Here is a 23,964-nt window from a genome sequence, read left to right as displayed (position 1 = left end):
GGCTCCTGCTGTGTATGCACTATCCTAGAACCAAAACTAAATATGTAGATAAACACAAAGATATATAAAATAACACAAGTGGTGCATTGGCAAACAAAAGACATTTCTAATCATGTTGGTCTAAGATAGGCACAGGTATAGCTGACTCACACAGCAACATTATTTCTGTTAGCAGATTGCTCAGATTTATGAAAACAGGAGCACCATGTAATGTGTGAGCAGCAGTATAGTAATGCTGCAAATTGCAACTTGATTACCATTTGATTCAACCCAGTTAATAGCTGATGATGGCCTATAATACTTGTGATTCATTCTGGCATGCTTTTCATTTGTCAGGTCATCAAGCCTATCCTATACATGAGCAATTAGATTAGCAGGAAAAAAAAAAACAACACAAAAACACACAAAACAACCAGACCAAATAGCAAAGGGCTCAGCAAAAAGTCCTCCAAGTGGTTTGAAGAAATCTATCGCTAACACTGTTGAAATACCATTGCCTGCTTCTTAGTGGTTTTCTTTCCTCATTAGGACTAGAACAACAGGTACAAAAACAAATAACACACTGCTGATTTCCAAGTATCTCCTTGAAGCAGGGAAAATTAATTCCAAAACAACTGCAAGGAAACCATGCATTGGAAAAATTCAACCAAGAGAAATAGTAAATGAAGATCAGCAAACGGTTGCCATCACTACAGATGGGTGATATTAGATTGCAGAGAGAAAGTAGCTGGAAGTTTGGCTGGCTGGCAGCTGTAACAGGCTTACTAAATTCGTATGCAACCACGAGGATCAGTCCTACAGGGGGGACAAAGGACATAAACAGAAATAGATTCTCAAGGAGAACCCTGCCACTGTTTCTTGACGACAGCCAAAGAGCTATCAGCATCACTTGCACAGATGGCCGTAGCCTACTTATGCAGTCATAGAAAAATACAAAGAGTCACTAACACAGGATCCAAGAGTTAAATTAACCTCAGCAGTGTCAAGGCCATGCAGAATGCTCCGCTGCAAGGACAGGATGTGCTCACACCATCAGGAGAGTTTTATTCTTATTGATGCTGGCAGCAGGGTGTCAGCCAGGGACTGCTTTCTCTTCTCAAGCTCCCTGTTCAACAGAGAGAGCTGGTGGGAGCACCAAGTGTGAGCTGATGCCCAGAATATTTGCCTGGAGGATCAGGGTCCTTTAGTGACAGAAGGAACCAGTCACCTGTGTTCAAGTTCCAACCTGTCCATGACATGCTGAAACTGCTGAAACTGTTGACACGGCCAACAGGGCCAAACCCTCAACTGCTGGAATGCTTTGGCTGCATTTTCTTTGGTTGAAACAGTAGCCAAAAGTAAACATAAATTTAACTAAAAAAACAAACAAACGACAAACATACAGAATATATATATATATATTAGCATGCAAAATCAGGCCTAACTAGGCTATTTTCCAGAGCAAAATAACTTCTGGTTGATTCGTCTATTGAAATTATCTAAAAATGTCCACAATAGCCCCTCAAGCACAAACCTAAGAGATTTTGGTAGACTAGTTTCACAGTGTTTCAAAAGGCCTTTGATTAAATCCCAAAGCCAGAGACAACTCAAGCAGATAAGTAATCACTGGGCAGGAAGAAAAGTACTATCGTGGAAAACAAAGAGCAGAATTCAACAGCTAGCTTCTGCGATGGCAGGAGGTTAATGACAGCCTGCTGCAGCAAGCCTTGTGTGTTGCTGTATTTACTATTGATCTACAAGGACGATGGTATTGTGAGATAGCAAAATTTGCAGCTGTCATAATTATTTCAGTTAAGCAAGACAAGAGGGGGCTGTGATGATGAGGAAGTCCAAATGAAACAGAGTGGATCACGTAATGGGGAATTAAGTTCAATATTGAAAATGCATGTTAGAGAGGAACAAGAGTACTGCTTCCACTTCTGACAAATTCTGATTTATTTACATTGACTGAAGAGCAGACACCAGGCATTTATGTAAATACCTGTGTGCTCTCTCTAATCCTCATGAAGCTGTAGTCAGAAAAGCTAATAAGACAATGGAGCATTGGAGCAATAAATGGCATACTGATTAAAATGGAACGTTGCAATACCACTACATAGAGAAATTAATTCTGTCTCCTGGAACAGCCTCCAGCATATCCCACCTCAGTGAAAAGGTCATAGAATCACAAGGTTGGAAAGGACCTACATGGTCACATAGTCCGACCATCCTCTTATCACCACTGCTACCAGAAGCTACTAAAGCATATCTCATAGCTCCTCATCCAGATGCCTCTTGAACACCAGCAGGGATGGCGACTCCACCACACCTCGTTGTACAGCACACTGTAGCTCGATGGCAGCCATCTCACAGTGGGCAGTGGGAAAAAAGGGAAAGGAAGTGTCAGCCATGACACTTGCCTCGGCTGATAGCGATAGCAAAAATGCTCACTGAAATTCAGAAAAGCTATGAACAGAGCAAATATATCCCCAGATAGCTGATGAGTGCCAAATGATAGATAAACTCTAAAATCCCGAGGTTTAAGGTTTACAGGATGCTTGAAAGAGAGCTTAGACATGCTGGTGGACAGCCTGTGAGAGGCAGGGAATCCGTGTAAGACTTGTCCTCCAGACCATCACAGCTTCAGTGTCTTTCTCCAGACACACTCCAGGGTCCAATGTCTTTCATGTACTGAGGGGCACAAAACTGAGCACAGTGCTTGATGTGTGGCTTCACCAGTGCATAGTACAGAGGGATGATCACCTTCCTGTGCCTGCTGGCTGCCCTGTATCTGATACAAGCCAGAATGCCATTGCACTACATCATGGCACTGCCTCACCTGACAGATACCTTGCTGGCTCTGAGGAACCCACTCAGCTTCCTATCAGCGTAGGTGCGCATCACACCTGCATTACCTCGCTGGCACGGGTGTAGAGCAATTAACCTCCCTATTTCCTGCTCCCGTGCTTGTTCTCCAACCTTCTGGCAGCTGGAAACACTGTCTGAAGCTCCCAATGTTTCAGGCTCTAGAGAAGTCCTTCCTCTCCTAAACGTGTCCCAAATTTGTAGGAGGTTCTCCTTCACGTGAAACAATCACCGCAAGCAACCGCTTATGAAACAACAACGCTGTATGCGTGGGTAAGAAGACACACTACCTAACTTCCCCCACCACCGAGACTCCTCGCAGCTTCACGGCCCACAAGCTCCGCTCTCCACCACATAGCGACGCCCACCGCCGTCGCACCTCAGCGCCCACCGCTGTTGCGTGCAGCGGAGAGGCGGGGCCGGGCGGCAGCTGACGGGGGACGCCGGGGCTGGACGGAGCGGGCGCGCACGCGAGACGGGAGGGGACGGGGAGGAGAGAAGGGGGAGCCCGCCCCGCCCCGCCGCGGCGCCCGGCGCGCTCCCGGCCCGCTCCGCTTCCGCCCGGCGCCGCTCTCCGTGCAGCGCTCGCTCCATCGGCCCGTTCCGGCCTGGTTCTGCTCCGCCGCGCCCCCCGGCTCCCATCGGGCAGCCCCGCCGTCGTCATCGCCCCCGCCCCCCCCCGCTACTAGGCGCTCCGGCTAGGGGTGACCCGCCGGTAGGGCCGCCTCTCTCCGCAGCGCGGGGCCTGCCCGCCGCTCCGCCTCGGGCCGATCCGTTGACGGTCGCCGCCGCGGAGAGGAGGAGGAGAAGGAGGAGGCCGGAGCCGGGATGTCCGGGCAGCAACAACAGCAGCAACAGCCGCCGCCGCCGCCGCTCCCCTTGGCGGCCGCCGCTCCGCCGCCGGCGCCGGGGGTCCCCTCGGCTGCGTCCAGCCCCGGCCCCGCGCCTGCCGCCGCGCTCCTGCTCCACCCTCCGCCGCCGCCCGCCACCGCCGCGCCGCCGCCTCCAGCCGCCGGCAGCACCGGGCCCGCGGGGGGCGGCGGGGGTGGCGGGGCGCCGGGCTTGGCGGCGGGGAGCGGCGGCGGCGCCCCGGCGGCGTTCCCGCACGGCGACCCGGCCCTGAACGAGCAGGAGAAGGAGCTGAAGCGGAGGCTGAAGAGGCTGTACCCGGCCGTGGACGAGCAGGAGACCCCGCTGCCCCGCTCCTGGAGCCCGAAGGACAAATTCAGTTACATCGGCCTCTCGCAGAACAACCTGCGGGTGCACTACAAAGGTGAGGGCCGGGGCAACAATAACAGGAAATAACGCTCCGCGCCCTTCTCCTCCTCCGCGCCCCCCCGCCCGGCTCCGCGATCCCTGCCCCGGCCTCGGCCGTCCCCGGGGCGGCGGTGCGGGGCTCCTTCCTGCGGGGAACGCGGAAACGGGGGGGAGGGGAGGGAGCAGGGGTGTGCTTTGAAGGGGGGTGAAAAGGGGATGAAGCTTTGCGAGGGAAGGGGTGGCCGAGGGACTTGTGTCTGCTAAGGTGGTTTGGTAACTTCTTGCCTCCTGGTTCAACTTGCTGGTTCTCCGAAGGAAGATAAAAATCGAGCCGTGTGCGCGTACGGATCCGAGCGAGCGTAGGAAAGCGGCGAGTGTTGGTTGTTATGAAATGTCATAAAACCTGGAAACGGCCGGCGTACGCTCTGACCTGAAAAAACACGGCCACATCTGGTGCTCCGGGCCTGCTCCGAGGGGAGAGTGGCTGCGCTTCACCACCACTAATGCTGGCGGCGAGGAGCCGGCTCCTTTGTCAGTGCCCAGCGAACGGGTGGGGAGGAAACAACCCCGCAGTCACCCTTCTGGGTTGTGCTCTGTGGTGAAATTCGAGTGAAATCCCGATAAACATGTTACTGTTTAATCGGAGGGGGAAAACGGCAACACAAACACATGGCAGGATTTGGCTGCCGTGAAAGGATTAAATGTACTCTCAGGGACTTGTTTTTTTTTTAATAGAGAGGCTTTATTATGACATACAGAATACTCTGTTCAAAATGCTAAGCGTGCTGTGCCGTATGAAGCTAGTGTGGGAGGCTGGCGACCAGCTACAGAGCAGGTTTCTGGGAGGCCCCGAGTGCTTTAAGGACGTGTTATTTAATACCCAACTTCACATTTCCTGGCTTTTGTTCAGTTTTTCATGCCCTCGTATTTTTAGAAGCGTTTTGTATTTTCTGCCGCTTAGTGGCTGCAGTCGGTTTGAGTTGCTTTTTACTTGTTTTCATAGGGTGATCATAGCTTTATGGCCATCAAGTCCTCCTGTGTGTTCTGCTTTGCCCTGCTCTTTTTGCTCGTGAACTAGAATTTAGAGACTTTCTGGTCAGCCACTGTAATTGGAGAAGTGTATTTTCAGGTTTTATTTGTGCTATTTCTGGTTTCCTCCTCTTCGCCTTAGTATTAAACCAGAAATGTGTTGCTTTGGAGAAATTAAAGCAGGCTCCATATGCCTCTGATGTAAAGACAGTGTAGGAAATGCTGTGGATGCTCTACCGGAAGATGTGAAGCACAGTTGGTAGGTTATGGGAATAAAATGCCATTTCTCTTGCTCTTAAGTAATAGTAAGTGATGGAGGCTGGAGAGTTCTTAAATTAGTCCAGGGGTCTGTGAAGAGGTGAGGTGTCATGAATGGGTTTTTCTTTCTCCTAGCTGCAAGTGGGAGTGAATGGCCTCTCAAGTGGCCCCTCTTTTCTCCCTGGGAGCTGAATGGAGGTGGATGTGAAGGCAGCCCCGGTGCATGTTACCAGCCTGGCACCTGGGCTCAGCAGTGTGAGGTATCAGACACTCCTACCTGAGGCACTGCGTGGGGAAATAACTGAAACATTTGTGGCCTTTTTCCTCTGGATCTTACAGCCCTACGAATGCAGTCAAAGGGAGGAAAATGAGGAGGTTCAGTGAGGAACATGAGAGCAGATAGCATGCAGAAATGTGCTTAGTGTTTTGAAATGTTGTCCCTACAAATCAGCCGCAAGTAGCGGTCTCAAAAGAAGGCATTCAAAGTATCTTATAGGATCACAGAATTTCCTCTAGGATATTAGATAACTTCAGAGGCACCACAAAAGGCCCAGCATTTGTGAAAGAGTGGTAGATGTTTTTGTTAAAATATGAATCATGCCTGAACACAGATGAAGATCTGTTGTTGTGGACCAAGGAAGTGTGTCCAAGGAAGGGGGAGAAGATGGGTCTGGCCAAAGAAGCCAGTGGTCACAATTGGTTCTTCTCTTTTCTTACATCAGTGATGCAGTTTCTCAAGTTTTCCCTGCTGTGTCTGTAGTTTTCTGACAACAGAACTGTTTTTCTGAAGTTATTTCCTCTGGTCTTTGATGGGTAGGAGATGTTTTTCTGGCATCATAGGACCACAGAACATCCCAAGTTGGAAGGAACTTGAACAGGACCACCTGAAGATCACACCCTGTGTCTGAAACATTGTCCAAATGCTCCTTCACCCTGAGTGTGTTGGGGGTACTTGCTTTGGGTAGTATGTTGGGATGGGGGTCAGTCAGTCAGAAGAAACACCTTCAAAGTCACTTTCTCATAGAGCTTTGTAATTCTGATGTGCTGGCATGTTGTGAAAAATTGCACTGGAGGATCAGTGCTTGTATTCTTTTGTGTTACCTTGCAGAATCACAGTGAGTTACTTGAGAAAGAAGATGTATTTGGGGAGGTGGCAGAGAAGAAGATGCCTGAGCTGGCGTGTTGTTTATCAGATGTAATTTCTTTCCACAGTGAGTTATTCTGTTGTGGTTTTACAAATTCTGGCTTTTGATTAGGAAGCGTTGTCAAAATCTGGATGTGGTACTGATATACACTGGCACTGGTGGTACGATAATACATTAAAGACTATACCGCAGGGAATATTTGTTTTCAGATGGACGAACGTACACTTTGGTGTTGCTGCCAGCTGGCTGTCCAAGCTGATAAAGTTAACACTGTCCTTGTGACTGTTGTAGGATCTCTATGTACAGAAGAAGGAAAAAAAAACAGTATAATGAGTACAATTTGTGTAATCTCACTTGGTTGTAATAATAACAGCTCTGAAATGGAGGAAGGTGGTAAGGGAAGCACATGAGTTTGGGCCAGTGTATAATATGTGTAAAGTAGTTATTAAACCAGTTATTTAGCTATTAAGGTAAGACAGACATCTTTTAAAGTATTTCTACATACGTACTTGGAATTACCACTTGGATCTTGTGGAAAGACAGCAATCTTGTAAGTGATGTATGTAATATGTATGTTCCAGTAGACAGGCAGATTGATTTCATTAGATAATAATCTATGCAGTGTAGTGTAAGGAGATAAATACATAAATACATACATACCTACATATATATATACATACATATACATATATACATACATCTATATATATAGACGTAACCTAGACAGCAACCAGGAAAGAACTTGTATGCAGGAGTATGTAAACAGACCAAGTCATTAGTGAGAAAAATCATGGAAGGTCTCTGGTAACTTAACTTGTCTTGTGAACTGTTCACAGAAAAACAAACAAATAAAAAACCGAAACAAAAAAAAACAACTGACAAAAGTTATGCAATTTTTGAGCAATTGGCCATTGCATGAACTTCTTCTAATGTGTCATAGGCCAGAAATCTAAGCCAGGCATTTATTTACAGTGCAGTTGCCTTTGAACTGTCTCTGGTGCCAAACTAAAAGAATTCTATTTTATTTTCCAGTGCAAACTCTGCCTCCCAATTTCTGTAACAAAAACAAAAGGGGATTTTATAGTAATAATTCTGTGTTGTCATTCAGTGATGCAGGGATTGTGTTAATTTTGCTGGCAGAGAACACTTGAAGTACATTCAGTACTCCATGTAAGACATAGTACACAATGTCTGCTTTGAACACTCTCGTAGCTCTGAGATGTCTTGTTTTGTTAAATGGGGAGGGAAAGTTGAAGTAACATCAGTAATTTGCTCACGTCTTTTTTTTTTCCTTCCTTGTCTCAGTAAAAGCTTTTCCTAATGAATCCCAGAGATGATTAGGCCCTGGCTGTTTAACTTTTGTCAGTCTGAACAAGTCACTGAACCACCTGTTGGAAATAACTTCAGTTGAGCTTACGTAAACTTCATTTAGGGATTTAAACTGCATAAGCATGTTTACCTCTGTCGAGGTCAACACTTCAGTAGACTTCATTGCACATGCATCATGCACTTGGATTTCGGTTCAAAGAGCAGATTTTTGGAAGTCAAAATGTTTCCTCCACATACGTTTTTGTCTGAATTAGCTTTTTCAAGTAGATGGAATTTAAAGTTAGATTAATTTCTATTTAATCTCGCTAAAGAGCTAATTATATTAGTGTTAGTAAAAATAATTAATGTGAATGATGGCTTAAAAAGAAAATTAAGCTTTACTTAATAAACATAGACTTGTAGTTGCTGAATATTTTTAGTGAAAACAAAATGGAAAGCATTTCTAGCAATTGAACTTGTCTGTGATCTGGTGTACTGTGTAAAGCCTAAGCTTTGTGTGCTGGTTTTCCCTTCTCCCTCTAGTGCATCTGTTTGCAGAATTTTAATGCTAGAAATGAATTTTTTTAGTATTAAAGGTTTACAGTTTATATTAAGACTTTATCCGTACCTTGCAACTATGGGATAACTCTACTTTAGGTAATACAGTGTAGTGTTCATATAATCTACTCCAGGCATTTGGGACCTCTGATTTGGAAGTTCTGAGTCCAAGGTGTGTTTTATACAAAAGCAAAGAAGTGAGGATTCAGATCATCAAAGAACATGGTAAGGGTATGTCAAGTTTATGAACTGCCCAACTCCCTCAGAGTCCCATCGGTGACAGTGGCCATAAGTGCCCAAGGAGAAGCGTAAAGCCATGTCAGGCATGTATGGTGTTTCTGTGTTTCTATTTCCAGCTATTTTAAGGTAGAGGACATCACAAGCAGAACACAGTTTCTCAGTTGCTTTCTGTTTCAGAGGTTTGCTTATTTTCTGCTTAAACACAAACATCTATCTTGTCCTTCGGTAAGAAATCTTGCAGCTCAGCTACTTGCAGTGTAAAGAGCCACATTTTTGTTTTAAAGTTGGCTGATAACTAGCTCCTCTTGGCTCCTCACACTAATGTAGCTTAGTAGTATCAGAGGTCTCAACTAGCACGTTGAATGTAGTCAATGGGGTGATACTATTGACAGTGTTGTTATAAATAATAACTAACTGCAAATAAAAGCAGCAGACTCAGGTAGTAAAACAGGATTCGTGGGAGATTACATTATAAGGCCAGCAGTTCTAAATTAAGGTTGCCTTTTGTTTAAAGGGGATGAAAGCAGTTCTGGATACTGACTTCCCCAAGCATGTTGTTTCACCATTTGAAGTGTTTGGCAATACTGGTAAGGTAATCCTGTTACTTCTGCTCATGTGTGGACTTCTCATTTGCACTGTGACAGCTGTGTGTGGCTGTGAACTGGATCAAAGAACGGATCTGCTGCTTTAAAAAAAAAATAAAATCTGATGGGTTTTGTAAAGCCAGATCAGTGAATTCAATCTGGTTCATGGTATGTCCTTGCAAGTAGGCAAGGGGGTGTGAGGAGGGGGCTAGTTCCAGGAAGAGGTGTGCTAAGAATGTCTTAGGTTGGTATTATGTCCAAACACTTTATGGTTTCCAAAAAAATAAAAGTCTCCTCAGTAATAGGTATACATTTTCAATAATATTTGTCTAGTTGCTAATGCTTTAGGCGTCTTTGTGGAAGGCTTTTCCAAATAAGGAGACTGACTCGAAGTGAAACTACAGATTGTCAAGTGCATGGAATAACCAAGGGAACTTCACAGTCTGTTTTAAAATAGAAAGCTAAGGACACTTAAAAAGAAGGCCACCCTTCCATCTTATTAAATTAGTGCTTCATTTAATCAGAAGTTGCTGAAAAGGGATCTCTCTGAAGTTTCATGCTTTGCCTGTAAAGTTTTGGGGTGCCTTTTTAGTTGAAGTATTTCTGCTATTGAAGAATGATAATCTAATTTTTAGTAGCTAAATAGTGAGTTACCAGCACTTGAAAACCAAGGGAACGTAAGGAAACTGTAAGGTTATGTACTTGGTTATTGCCTTGGTTGACACAGCCTGAGGAGATAATTTACCAGTTGCGTGCTGTCTTGTATATGGAGGAGTAAATTATTACTTCTTCCCCATCTGCGGAACGCATGGAAGGTAATTAATAAGCTTAATATAGTAAAATATATGACGTGATCAAAACATCCTGATGTAAAATGTTTATTAACAGCATATCGAAGTGAATGGTGCACTTGCAGCCAGAGTTAAGGTATCTGGCTGGTTCCCTTCAGGCAGTAACACACAGAGGCAAACTGGTTATGTCAGAAGAGCGTTGTAGGTCAGACCTAAACTGGGTGAGTGATGAGTTTGCTGAGCTAGTGAAGTTTTTGATGCAAATGTTATTGTGGTGAAGAGCTTTTCTTGGCTGAACATACATTGTTTGGTAAGAGATGGTGGGTGCTAGCTCTAGGCGTTTACTGCATTAGCAACGTTTACACTAGAGGGCTCTGTAGATAGAAGTTTGATAGCACAGGTCAGCTGTGCCTGATTGTTCTGACTGCCTGGCCTGCTTTCCTGCACTTTCTTGCTTTCTCTGTGGCTGGGCTTCCTGTGTATGAGATGTTTAATCTGTTCCTGAGCAGTAACTCCAGTATTAACACCACTGGAAGAAGATACTTCTTTTTTTGCATCTACAGATTGATTCATCTTTGAAGTGCCAGCAGGTCTTCCTCTCTGGGATGGAGGTGGCAGTGTTGAAGCCTGAGCCTGTCTCTTTCATTGTTTCCTGATATCCGTGTTGAGTCTGGTGATGGAATCTGTGTGAACTTGTCTTATGACAGTGACAATCCTTTTCTTGGTCAATCCGCTGTCTTACTGAAAAGCTTCTTGCCAGATTCCAGTTTATTTATTTATTTAATACTATGTACTATGATCCAGTGTATTACTTTAATGCAATAGCTGAGGGATTCTGGTATGCTCAGAAAAGACTGGGCTTGCTTGAACAGGTGATTGCTAAAAACAAGTCAGCTGGCTAAAAGCCTGCTTCCATGTGGCCTGTGGAACAAAAGGGTTTGAGAAAGGTGATGCATTTGGAAGAATCACTCATAGCAGAGTGTAAATAGCTCCTGGGTTAGGCTGAACAATCTGAGAGTAGGCAGGAGTTGAGATTTTTGTTGCAGCAAAGCTGATATCTGGTGAGGCTTGTGAGAAGGAGGAGTAGGAACTACAGTAACTCAGTTGCAAGCTGATGTTAATGCTGTCCTGAAATAGCATTCATAATGTGGAAATGCATTACAAGTCGCATATTCTATAAAACAGCTGGTACACTCTGTGGAACATTAGAATTAAAGTGTCTTAGACTTTAAACCTGAAGATTCAGTAGACTTTAAACCTGAAGATTCAGTAGCAGTAGGTATTAGGATAAACTAGTTTGTATCATTTCTTCAGCCTATAGAAATGCATCAGTACTGTGTATGAGATGTCATGCAGGACTTCTAAATCCAGGTGGGCTTTTCTCAGTTGTGTTACCAGCTACAGTGAAACTTTCTTTTCTAGCTTCCTGTTGGTTAATAGTAAGAACCCTTTAGATGTTCAGACCTTCTCATAGCATGCTTAGTTGCAATGCAGGAACTTACAACAGGAGATAAATATTGGAAGAAATATACAAGCATAAGACAGGGCCAGCTAGAATGCTGTAAATTGCTTGCTCATTACATAAGCTATTTTTTTGCTGAGGAGCTGGTGTGCATACCTCTGATTTGCCTTCTGCAGTTATTTCTAATACACTTCCATTGTGATTTGAATGTAATTGTTTTTCAGGTCATGGGAAGACTCCAAAAGATGCTGCTTCTGTTCGAGCTACACATCCTATACCTGCAGCCTGTGGCATATACTATTTTGAAGTTAAAATTGTCAGCAAGGGAAGAGATGGGTAAGTAATGAATGCTTTATTAATTATTACTTAAAATAATGTTTCAGTCATCTTTCAGTCAGCGGATGTTTTTGTTAGCAATGCTTTTTTCGTATGTTAACAGTTTTTATGTAGCTTGATTCATTATTCATGAGAAGCTGCACTCTTATATTTGGTTGAGTAAGTTGATTGTGGTGTTATCTACAAATCAGTGTATGAAGTGAATACTATGATAACATCTCTTCCTTAGCTCTTGACAGAGAAGTTGGGGTTTATCGACCTAGTTTGTGCACACTCTTACCTTTAACGGTGTGATATGTGTATACAGAGCCTAGGTAATTTTTAAGAAGCATTTAGGATGTGCAGCCGATGAACCTACCTCTGCAGTGCAGTCTTTTCATGGATGCTTTATTAATTTTAAAAAGCAAAGTTGTCCTTTAAGCTCCTTTTTATTGAGCATTTGTAAGAATAAAGAACAAAGCTCTGAGTGGGTATCTGGGAATCTGTCACAATGAGAAGTACAAGAAAGTGAATGAGTACAGCTGGTGTTCTGAAGGAATATTTTGAAAAGCTGGCCTCTCAGTATTGCTGCTGCCTTTGAAGGGTGTTTGTGGTGGTTTGTTATCAGTTCTGTTCTCAAAAGTTCTCTCTGGGAGACTTCTTTGCTATCAGAATCTTGCACCTGCATTTTTGAAGACCTAAGTATCTTTAAGTTGAGACAGTAGTAATTAGTGTTTCTGGTAATTATTTCCTGTCACTTTTAAGAATAACTTTTTTTTTTTTTAATTTAAGCCATTTAAATATCTGCCCTTCTGCTGGCAGTTAAATAGAGTACTGTGACTGGCTAGCGATGCATATGGATTTTCCTGAAATACATGATGGATTTTAAAGTGATGCCAATGTGTATGAAGGAGAGAGTGTTGTTTTACCAAACTTGGCTGACACACAACGCTTTGCTGCCTTATAGTTGCTTCTAATGCAGAAGGTTGTTTGGGGCAGTCTACAAAAGTGGAAGCCACCCTCAAGTGAAGTATTTCAAGTTTTCCGAGGTGTCTGTAACTAAGCCTTGTGAAATTACCTGCAAAGCATGTTTAAATAATCTGAGGGAGGCTTATTTCAATAGTAATACGTACTGCCTTGCCTCACTCTTGATCTTTTTTCACTGTCACTTCTTTTAAATGTCTTTATCTGCATAATAAGCTGTTCATTTTCTTTGTAGTATAATATAGCATGGGTGCTGGGGAATACTGTGCGCAGAGCCAAGACTAAATCTAGCTTTGGCTGCTGAAGAGCAGAAAGTGGGGTGGACCTTCAGCGGATGTGTCTATCTCTAGACCCTGCCTTCAGTACCAAGGGGCCTTTGACAAGATGCAGTGTCAATCTCACAGTTCTATGTTTTGCTGAGTTCAAACTAATAAGTTATTTTCAAATTACTAAACTTGGGGATATAATGCAGGGACATTGCATTAAGTCTACAAAGAACAGTTTTATAGGGTTCATTAGTTCTTTCTCACTGTTGTTTCAACTGGCTGGCTCCACACACAGTCTTAATGTTTTTTTCTTCTTGGCATCTGGTAATGGGAAAAGAGTTCGTGAAGACCGTGACTGTAGGGGACCAGCATGCAGCTAATATGATCAATTAGTTGAAATGCCTTACTACTGCAAAAGAATCTACTTTCAAGGCTGAGCCTGGCTGTGGAAACACAACAGCCCTCATTTTATGGTGCTGTTTGAAATAAAATCCTAGACTACTAGAGGCAACTTGAGTATCTGTCTGCAAGATTAAATACGGCTTGCAGCCTTCTTAAAGCCACTGGATAATATAATGCTGTTTGCAGTTCCCTTTGGCTGTGGCCTTTACTTTTAGTATTTGTTTTTTATAAATGTAGCTTAAAGTATTTAATCAGTGAATTAAATTACATGAGCAAGTCTAGCAGTATTCATGTGTGTGTACTCTAGTTTAGTGTGGCTTGCCTCTAATCATCAAAACCCTTTACTAAAACTCTTGTCTAGGAGATCTAACTTTTTTGCCACCGTAGAACTTGATGTTCCTGTTCTGGGAATATTATCTTGAGTATCTCAAGGTTCCTGAGCAATCACAAAGCTGATTTAGCCACCTGCAAAGTTGGAGCACAGTTCCTTTTTGTACAGGGCATAGATCTGACAGGGCTTTCACTATGGTTTGTTGTAACAGTCTGGGAGGCAGAATTGATTTTGTTGCTTTAGTGCCCTAGGCCTCTAAATTCCGTATGTATTTGGGGGATGATAGTCTTGAGTAGGACTTCAAAAGTGCATAATATATTCATTTTGCATAGCGATCAACTTGTAGGCCTTTTGGATGTACTGAAGAAACCACCAAAGCAGGCTTACTAGGAAATAAGAAATAGATATGGAGTTAGTATTACAGAAGAGACGAATAGTGAAGCTGTTTTTTGATCATGATAAATGATAGGGCCATGCAACATGTGATGGTAACAGATGAGAAAAAGGGAAGTGAGGATGAAGCTTAACAAAAGTAATAAGGTTGAAATATCTTTCAAACAAAAGCTCTTTGGATACTTGCACAGTCTTGCCATGCAGAGTCCTAATGTCCTTTATGTGCTGCTACAGTGAAGATACGTGAATAATTCTTATCAAACTTTAAGAAGTTCTTGTTAGTGACTTGCGGAATCAAACTCTATAATCCAGAGATGGGTTATAAAGCAGGTATGTTTATTCCAGCGTTGCGCAGCGCCGGGTGCAAGGGGGATAGCTCCTCCAAACTTGCACACCGTAAAGAGAAAAGTGTGTTACAGATATAGGTTAAGCTAATACATAATCAATAGTCTCCTCCTCAGTTTGATTACATATTCATTACATTCCCTATGGCCCTGTTCCCTGCGACCCCATTCCCTCATTCCCCCTGACCCCATTCCCCGCGACCCTTGCCGATGTTTTGGGGTGAAATTCTTCTTCTGTTTTCTTCTTGGTGTTATCTGCTGTTATTGTTCTCCCATGTCGGCATCATCTTGCCCGGGGGGGGGGGATCTAATCCTTCTTGTCAGAGGTCTCCGGACAGTTTCTTCTTATCTTTATTGCCCTCTTCTCTGGCTTTATTTTGACTAAGTGTCTGCAATTCCCCCTTTCCCTGCACTTTTAAATGTACAGTTACCCTTTGTCTTGGTTTCTGTGAAGTTCCCCTTTCCCTTTCTATAGCAAAGTGTTACCTTACCACCATTTTGAGGCTTTGCTCACTCTTCAATTCCCCCCTTTTCTTTAATCTAGCAGGCTTTTACCTGCTAGATTCTTAATGGGTCTCAAAATAGGCTCCGCTCTCTACCTTTTGTCTCAGCTCATGTCTCTTCCAAACCTCGTATTCCCTTCCAGTACCTTGGTACAGACACAAAAGACATCTTATAACAACACAAGTAAAACACACCAAGAGTAGCAAGAGGAGTAAGGATGCAGGCTAAGAAAAGCTGTTTTAGTCATCCTAAATTTGGCAACTAGTAAGTTTATCCCATGATCCAGAGAAAACTATTCCCCAATCGGTGTTATCCCTGCCTACTCCATGTTGCAATGCATCTTTGGATAAACAGGATATCTCCTTTTGGATTGTCCATCAAGCATCTGCAGCAGCATCCTCAATTGTTTCTAAGGTTACAGAAATTTTCATACAGTGGTTCCCCCCCTTTTCTTGGGAGTTCTGTGAACTCAATTTGCCGTTGTTGCCCTGGAAGGCCCTCTCCCATGAGGCCCACTTGTGCCCTGTTCCTGGTACTGGGACTGTACTTTGTAGTGTTGGTTTGCTCAATATATTCTCTTATCTTCCCTTATAACCAATTTCCATAAAATACTAAAGGGCATAACAATGTGTCCATTTGGGCATGCACACATCTGTCAGCTTGCTCTCTTCCTTTCTAAATTATTAATTGGACTCCTGTTCTCTTTAGAATATTTTACAGGTTTTGACTTGGCTTCAGAGATTTTAAGTTTACCGTCTGGAATTGAAGCCCTATTCAACTGCCTGTTCTGCCACCTGATCTATCATCTTATTTTCTGTTTCCTGTACAGTGTTACATTTCTGATGTCTTTTACAACATATAATAACCATTGGTAGATTTAAATCAGGCTGTTTTTCTTGTGTGTGAGCAATCCTTGCTCTTTTCAGATGGTACTACGAGCGTGTGGCACATATTTAGCATCTGTCCATATGATTAAAGCTCTTGTCAAGGCAGTTATTTCAGCCTTCTGAGGGGAAGTCCCCACAGCTGGTGGTTGTGCTTCGATTACCTGGTCAGTAGCAGTTACTGCATGTCCTGCCTTACAGTCTCCATGTCTCATAAAATTGCAGTTGCTGGTAACCCAGGTGTCTTCTGCATCTTCTAAGGGTTCGTCCTTCAGGTTCGACTGACTGGCTGGAATGTGCAGCTTCAGTTGATTCAAAGCAGTCATGTAATAGTGGTTCTTCGGGAGTTCCGCTAAGGAAAGATACTGGGTTGACAATATTAGTCACAATTATTTCTACATCACCTTGCTCTACCAGGATGGCCTGGTATTTCAGGAATCTTTGGGGTGAGAGCCAATGAACTAATGTCCCCCTTTTGCCTCCAATACAGTAAACACTGTATGAGATATTAAAACTGGTGTCCTTTGGCCCAGTGTAGATTTATAGGCTTCTTGAATATTGAGCACTAGTGCAGCCACTGCCCTCAGGCACCATCCCTTACTCACTTCAAGCTATTTGAGGTTTACCATCAGTCCGTAGCTGTGTATCCATGGTCAGCATCCTCCTGTCATTCCTGGGAACGTATGGAGTTCCTTGACAGTTTGCAGCTCAGGGGCTTAGCAGATGGCTTCTTTCTTGGCAGTCCTTAAGGTCCAAAGTCCAGCTGTAATTTATGAGTTATTTGTGCTTTCTGTAAACCAAGAAACTCAGCAAACTCTCAGTCTATTGTACACAGTCCTTTTGTTGCTGTGGCATCCACATGCTCCAGTAAAGTTCCACCCTAGGATGGAGGATCCCAGGTCTCAGGCTCATGAGTTGACCAGTTCTCAAAAATCATTAAGCTGTTCTCACAACCCTGGGTAACACTGTCCAGGTTAACTGAGTCTCTTCTCCCTTTATTAGGGCTTTCCTATTCAAAGGCAAATAACCTTAGGCTTCCTTTAGCCAAACCAGGCAGAAGAGACATCCCTCAAATCCAGAAGGTAAACTCCACCTAGTCATTCCTTAACTTGGTTGATAAAGTGCATGGATTTTCCATTACTGAGTGTATCCATTCAACAATTCCATTACTTGTCCTCATGTCTTCTACCAAACTATCGAAAATTTAGCAAATTGGCAAAACTGGAGTTTTGTACTTGGATTCCCATTCAATTAGTAATTCAAACTCAAAAAATTATCTATTATTTCTTTTGTCCTTCTACAGTCACATATCCTCAAAGGGCACCACTTTACCCTGAGTGGGTGAGCTCTTGCTTTTAACTTGTATTTAGGGCTTAATTTTTGGCCCTGATGCCCACACCCCTAAGTGTGTCTTAATTGAGATTGCTGTGGCTCCTGGGGGTATAACATTGTTTTTCCCAGTTTATGTTAATAGTCAGACTTACAATTCTTAATCAGCCAATATTGTTTGACCCTTAGCTCCAGTTTTATTAAATTTCTTGCCAGGGTAACCTGACAGGTACAAGAATTTCTGTATTCCTACTTGTTTTCTTAGCTTATATTTAATTAATTCCAAAAGTAAGCCTTTTCTTGTTGGGCAGTAGCACCTACTAATGTTACAAAACCATCTATGGGTAGTAAGAAGCTCCCATATCCATCAGAAAATGAACTACTTTATCCTGCTTCCTTAGCTGCAGTTTCATCGGTGTATCTGCTAGGGTTAACTTCCCAAGTTCTCATTGTTCAGTTCTGCAATCAGAGGCAATTCCTTCTCACTCAGCTTGGTCGGATTTATCTACCAGTGTCCCACTGCAGTTTGTACACTGCTTTCATTCCAGCGGAGCAGAGCCCTCCCTGGGCTCTTCAAGCCTCCCTCCCCTTTCCTCGTGGGGGATCCCTGGGTCCTATGGCCCTACTCTAGCACCACAACAGTAACAGCTGTTATTATTCTCAATTCCCTGAACATCTCTGATTCTCAATCAGGTGTTTGTTTTGTTATTTGTTGTTGTTGTTGTTGTTTGTTTGTTTTCTTCTTATTGTACACCTCTCTTCAGACCTGACATCCCTGTTTTTATCTTTGCCTTCCTCAACTTTTGTCCTTCCCAAACTTTCTCACTTTCCAAACTCTAATCATTACATTTCACCTCCTCTCCAGAGCCATCCAGTGCTGCCCAGATTTCAGATTTCCCAGATCTCTGCACATGAAGGCTATTCTCACTTCCAGTGCCCTGTCCTCTCCACCTTCCCCTTTGCTGTTTACAGCAGCAGTCTCTGACCCTGGCTCCCTCTCCCACTCTGAGAGTTCTGATTGCAGGGGAACGGTGCGGGGGTGTTGTTCTCATGCCAGCACAGATAAACTCACTTTCTCTTTAACCCTTTTTCCTCTGTACACTATTCCACTATTTGTACCCTCATTTACACTTCCACGTACCCTCAACAATACTTCCGTATGACATTAACAACTACACTTTCTTATACCAGCCAAACAGTTTGTCCCATTCCCTTCAAAACCCACAAATCAAACAACACAGTTCTTCAGTTTCCATAAACATCCTTACTACCTTATAACTTTCCCTTAGCAATCCATATCGTTCAGTTATACACCTCTCGCCACAGAGCCAGCACGGACTGACCCACCTCCCTTACAGCTCTTCGCAGGCAGAACACAATATCACATAAATGGCTTGATGCTCATTCCACACAGACATTCCTCTATATGTTCATTGTCCCTATCCTCTAGCTTATGCTTCAACCACCACTGATTACAATATTTCATCAGGATTTTTTTTTTTTTTTTTTTTCGGCTCAGGGTTCCTCCTGGTTCCCCAGCGATATCTCGCCAATGTGCCAGTATACACCCCAGGGGTGAGCGCGCAGGGACCTCTTTGCTCTGTGATTTTCCCATCGTAACTTAATATAAACCACTGTATTCTTTTATAAGTAAAACCACTTCTGACACAACAGCATTGTTATGACTTATAACCACATACTTTACAACAACCAGTAATTAATAATACAAAATAAACATGTATTAAAACAAAGACAAACAAGTATTGGAGACAACTTTCGCTTCGTCCGTCCCCGGCCGTTTCCCTCGCGGGAGGACGGAACCGCGGGTCGGGACTCCGCACTCGCCCCGCAGCTGTGCTGCGTCTCACTCACACCACACTCACACGACAATTCAAGCACAATTACAATATATCATTTGTTAAGCTTAACCAAAGATGTTAAGAACACCGGTGCTAGTTGTTGACTTAGGTCACCTATATAAACAGCGCTGTACGATACCAATTATCCCAGGATTACCCAAATCACCCTGTACCAGAGAGCAGACAAGCTCTGCCCAATTAGCAATCACCTGAATGTGAGCAATAGCTCTTTTACCATGCGTACGACTTACTGGCCCCTTTGTAGGCACTCCCTAGGGAGTCCTAACCCAGCCGGCAACCTAACCTAACCCGTGAGCTCACATCCCTGGGGGGGAGCACGCCGACTCCACTGTGCCCTGCGTAGGACGTCTCCTCACGACTTACGGGTCCCCCATTTCACATACCTGGTCCGCCGATAGATGGTTCTTGTCTGCTCCTGCAGTGATCAGATGAGGGAGGGGAGTCCTTCCGAGAAATCTCGGGGCGCGCCAAAGGCGTCCCCCTTCTCAGCTGGTCCTGCAGCCGAACAGAGAGGGTCCCATCTGGGTCGCCAAATTGACTTGCGGAATCAAACTCTATAATCCAGAGATGGGTTATAAAGCAGGTATGTTTATTCCAGCGTTGCGCAGCGCCGGGTGCAAGGGGGATAGCTCCTCCAAACTTGCACACCGTAAAGAGAAAAGTGTGTTACAGATATAGGTTAAGCTAATACATAATCAATAGTCTCCTCCTCAGTTTGATTACATATTCATTACATTCCCTATGGCCCTGTTCCCTGCGACCCCATTCCCTCATTCCCCCTGACCCCATTCCCCGCGACCCTTGCCGATGTTTTGGGGTGAAATTCTTCTTCTGTTTTCTTCTTGGTGTTATCTGCTGTTATTGTTCTCCCATGTCGGCATCATCTTGCCCGGGGGGGGGGGATCTAATCCTTCTTGTCAGAGGTCTCCGGACAGTTTCTTCTTATCTTTATTGCCCTCTTCTCTGGCTTTATTTTGACTAAGTGTCTGCAATTCCCCCTTTCCCTGCACTTTTAAATGTACAGTTACCCTTTGTCTTGGTTTCTGTGAAGTTCCCCTTTCCCTTTCTATAGCAAAGTGTTACCTTACCACCATTTTGAGGCTTTGCTCACTCTTCATTAGAAGTGCTGCCCAGCTGTCGTATTGTTTTGTGAATATTTTTAGTTCTGCATTTCTTCACTTTTTTCTTTAATTTCATGCGTCCTTTTGCAGTCTGAGGAAGTCTTTCTGTTCTCCTTTTATACTCTTGCTTTGTTTTGTTTGGCCTCACGTGAAATGTTGCGGATAGGGATGTGAGTGGTTAGAGATAATAACAGGTGAATAATGGATGTTGGATTGGGAATAGTACAAAGGTGATTATTACAAGACATGTTAGGAAGAAGACTATTAATGTGAGTAAGCTCTTATCCAGATCACTATTGAAATGTTCAGTAAATAGAAATATACTTCAAAACAAACAAAAAACCCTAACAAATATGTAAGTCAGATTTGAGAGTGTTGCAGCAATTACTTTCAAAATGTTCTGATACGGTAGAGGAGGCTAAATATAGCTGTAGCTTTAAATTAAACCTTTTAAAGCTCATAATAGTTCTCAGTGTGGAACTGCTCTATCAGAGAACTAGAAATAACATGAGAGGTTTTTCCTGTAACTTCTTAAAACTACGGTTTTAGTGTCATCTAAATTTCTAGAGTGGGGGCTGAATTTTACCAGCGTATGTCAGTGGTCTGGGGTTGGAAAGGAACAAGAGTGTGCAAAGTCCTGTTCTTGTGACTTGGGAATCAATTACCATCCCCTTACTTTCCAGAAGTGACCCCCATGTGTCCATTTTCCTTGCTAGGCTCATATGTGCAAATGAGAATATACCCAGTCTTGCTCAACTCTTGATTTCACTTTCCTCATGCTGCCTTTCACTGAGCCATGCTGATCTTTTGCATGTATAGTTCCTCTGTCTTTGTGTAAAGGAGAAATGCATCTGCCTTACAGCCCAGCATTTTATTTCAGATAGCAGCAAATCCCACCCCCTTTTATGTAACTGAAGGTTCCTTGCCTGATGCTGTCATAGTTTATATAAGCTGTAAGAGTGATCAGTGGTTTCTGTGGACATTCTTCTTCAGTGGTCAAGAGCCATCTGTATCCTCTCTGTTAGGAGTCTGTGAGCTTTGCCAAACCCTTTGGGCGATCTAGGCTTAAAGATACTCCAGTTTCACTTTCCTCGGGGCTGTCTGAAGGGTGTCCAGTGGCTACCAGAACCGAAATGCTGTCCTGTCATTCTTGTGTTATAAATAGCTTGTGTGTATTGCAGGGTGATCATCCGTTTCTACATGAGTTTCAGTCCTAGGCTTGTTGATATGTGCAGTGAATCTCCATTTTTCCAGTCAGAGCAGGATTTTTTTGTTTACAGTTTTTATTCTAAGCTGTGGTTTGAATGCTTTGTGGTGATTCAGCCATGAAAATCAGCAGCCTCTAAACACTTGCTGAGGTCTCTTCCCTGTCCCAGTTTGTAGCTGTTTGTGTTAGCTACATGATAAACCTGATGGGGTAGCTTGTTCTCCAGAAGCTGACCTCAAGAGTGAGTTGTTTTTTAGCCTAATTAGTTGTTAGTATGTCTGTTTATTTGGCAGCATACAAAGAGAGGGCATCTTGGAACAGAAATGAGCATTTACATTTTTTACTCCAGGTCTTTTAACATTGTCCTTTCTTTATCTCATGTATTGGTTTGTAAACCCAATTTTGAACAGTGGGCAACTGATAGGATTGCTGTTTATTTCTAGACAATCTTTTGTACTTTTAGAACAACTGAGGAAGATATGTGCTTAGTTATTTCCACTTAGAGGATTTTATCATTCTTTGAGAAGAATGTTTTGCACTTTTGAGATCTGCTAAATATCCTGTACCAAAATCAAATGTTACAGCAACTCATAAGTGTTACATCAGCGTGGTCTTTAGCAGCCTTGCTGGTGTGGCCTTAAGGCACCTGTTGGCTTATGGCTGTTTTTAAACACTGTCCAATATAACTAGATTCCTATTGTGGCTACATCTTGCAGTATATATTGTGCATATGGTGAGGTGAGTGAAGAAATAAATAGCAACTCAAGTAACAATCTCAGAACGTTCTGGAAAACTACATTTCAATCTCTATGGCACCCATGCCTGTGATTAGGCAGAATTTTAGTGTGTTTGATTGATGTTTGTGAAATCCTGCGTTCTGCTGTCTTTTAAAGCATGTCTGTAAATCTTTAAACAGAAACTGTGCTTTCTTGCAAAGAAAAAATGTTGCTGTTGCAATAAGTTGGCTTTTCCTTTCAGCATCCCGTGTACCCGTTTTCTTGTAAACAGAACACAGAATAACCTTCAGTTGCTGTTTTGTTTGTGTGTTTTGTGTGCTACTAACCTAACAGAAAAACTTTGTGTGGTCTTAAGGTCTATTTTTGTCCTTCTGTTATGTCCTCAGAAAGCAGTTGTTTGTTGCAATAACAGTCATTTGTTACCACAACATGTGTACTTCACTTACTCTCTTTTTATGTGTTATTGGCATTATTAGCAGAGTACTTGTGTATAAAGTAGAATTAAAACAAGTCTGAAGTAAATTTATTATCTTAATGCTCTGACTTGAAGCATAGCAACTGCGAGAGGAGATTGGATTGTGAAATAGCAAGTGTATTTTCTCTTAAACTGTAGCTCTACCTTGTTTTTTATCCATACGGGAGACAATTGTAGTTCTTTCCCACTTGTCAAATGTGTGAAAGTGTAGGAGGATTATGAGGTATGTATTTAATTGGTCAGAAATACCTGTAGCTGGAACGAGAAAGGGTGTTGTTTTTTTTAATGTTTTGTAGAAATGAAGATCCTTCTTTTTAAAAGGAATTATAATGTCTCATTTCTTTTTTTCTGCTTCTTACAGATTCTTAAGTTATCCCCTTCTTACAAGGTTCATATAAATAAACTGCACGGATGATAATCTCGCTGTCTTGCATTATCTTATTGTCTGTGCAGCTGTTCTTTTTTTGGCAGCGGTGTCACCAGAAAGGCTTTTGTTCTCAAGAAGTGTCACTAGACAGAAATTGTGCAGCCTCAGAAAGTGAGAGGGCTATCTGAAGGTTGGAACAGAGTAAATCGTTATCTCTAGGGTCATTATAGGAATGACAAGGAAAATGTTATAGGAGTAAGTTTCACACACTACCGAAGATGACTGACTTTTTTTCCTCTATGTAGAACTAGATCCATCTGAAAGCTGGGTTTATCATGTTCAAAATACTGTTTCCTTGGAAACATTTCACAAAATTAAACTTGTTTTCAGTTTGAAATGAAAGACTCAGACTGTCTATGGCATATTTTGAAACACTTAAATAGAGAAAAGTTTAACAGCTCATATCTTATTGTGAATGTGCAGACAATAAGACTCTCAGATTAGCATATCCCTACAAAATTTTAATGCAGTCTAGCTCCGTTAAAGATGAAATTTGAATACCTTTTTGTTGTGCTGCATTTCTGGCCTTACAGTGCACTGTCAGTAATGATAGTGTAGAAAATAATAGGAAGACATTATTTGGACTTGTATATCCTTGCAAGTCAGTCGGTTGTGTAGGCTTTTAAGTTTAGTCTTAAGATTCTTAAAGATGTTGTGTTGTTTTTCCTCCTCATACCCTTTTGTAAGATACTAACTGGCCAGTAAAACAAACTGCACCTGTTGTATAACTGACTTTTTTCAGCACGTGAAAAATGAGGATTATTCAATTGCCTTATTTATGAATTTAAAGTCATGTAGTGTTTGGACTACTTAGGTCACTTTCATACAGATATTACAGGAACTCTGGTTTTGCTGCTGTGTGGTGTTAACTTGCTTTCTTCATGGCTTG

General features: G+C 42.9%; 1 protein-coding gene and 1 long non-coding RNA gene across 5 annotated transcripts in view; both read left to right on the top strand.

Annotated features, from left to right (window-relative positions):
* Window positions 1-3,352: 3,352 nt before the first annotated feature.
* Window positions 3,353-23,964, top strand: part of RANBP9 (RAN binding protein 9) — a 41,627-nt gene continuing 21,015 nt past the window's right edge. For 3 of the 4 annotated variants that reach the window (XR_014943555.1, XM_085540177.1, XM_032442507.2), the window contains exons 1-2: window positions 3,353-4,117; window positions 11,701-11,812. Coding sequence is in view for 2 of the 4 variants with exons in the window: in XM_085540177.1 (XP_085396303.1) it covers window positions 3,673-4,117; window positions 11,701-11,812 (557 nt within the window). In the remaining 2 variants the exon portion in view is untranslated. The remainder of the gene's footprint in view (window positions 4,118-11,700; window positions 11,813-23,964) is intronic. The other variant, XR_014943556.1, reaches the window with a different exon arrangement.
* On the top strand, window positions 6,509-9,288 carry LOC146761931 (uncharacterized). Its single transcript, XR_014943557.1, has 3 exons — window positions 6,509-6,599; window positions 8,534-8,624; window positions 9,154-9,288. It is a non-coding gene; the product is annotated as an uncharacterized LOC146761931 (long non-coding RNA).

The sequence above is a fragment of the Coturnix japonica genome, chromosome 2, assembly GCF_054131305.1.
Source record: "Coturnix japonica strain WE chromosome 2, WE-NBRP24, whole genome shotgun sequence".
Lineage (NCBI taxonomy): Eukaryota > Metazoa > Chordata > Aves > Galliformes > Phasianidae > Coturnix > Coturnix japonica.
This window is presented reverse-complemented; position numbering and strand designations above follow the sequence as displayed.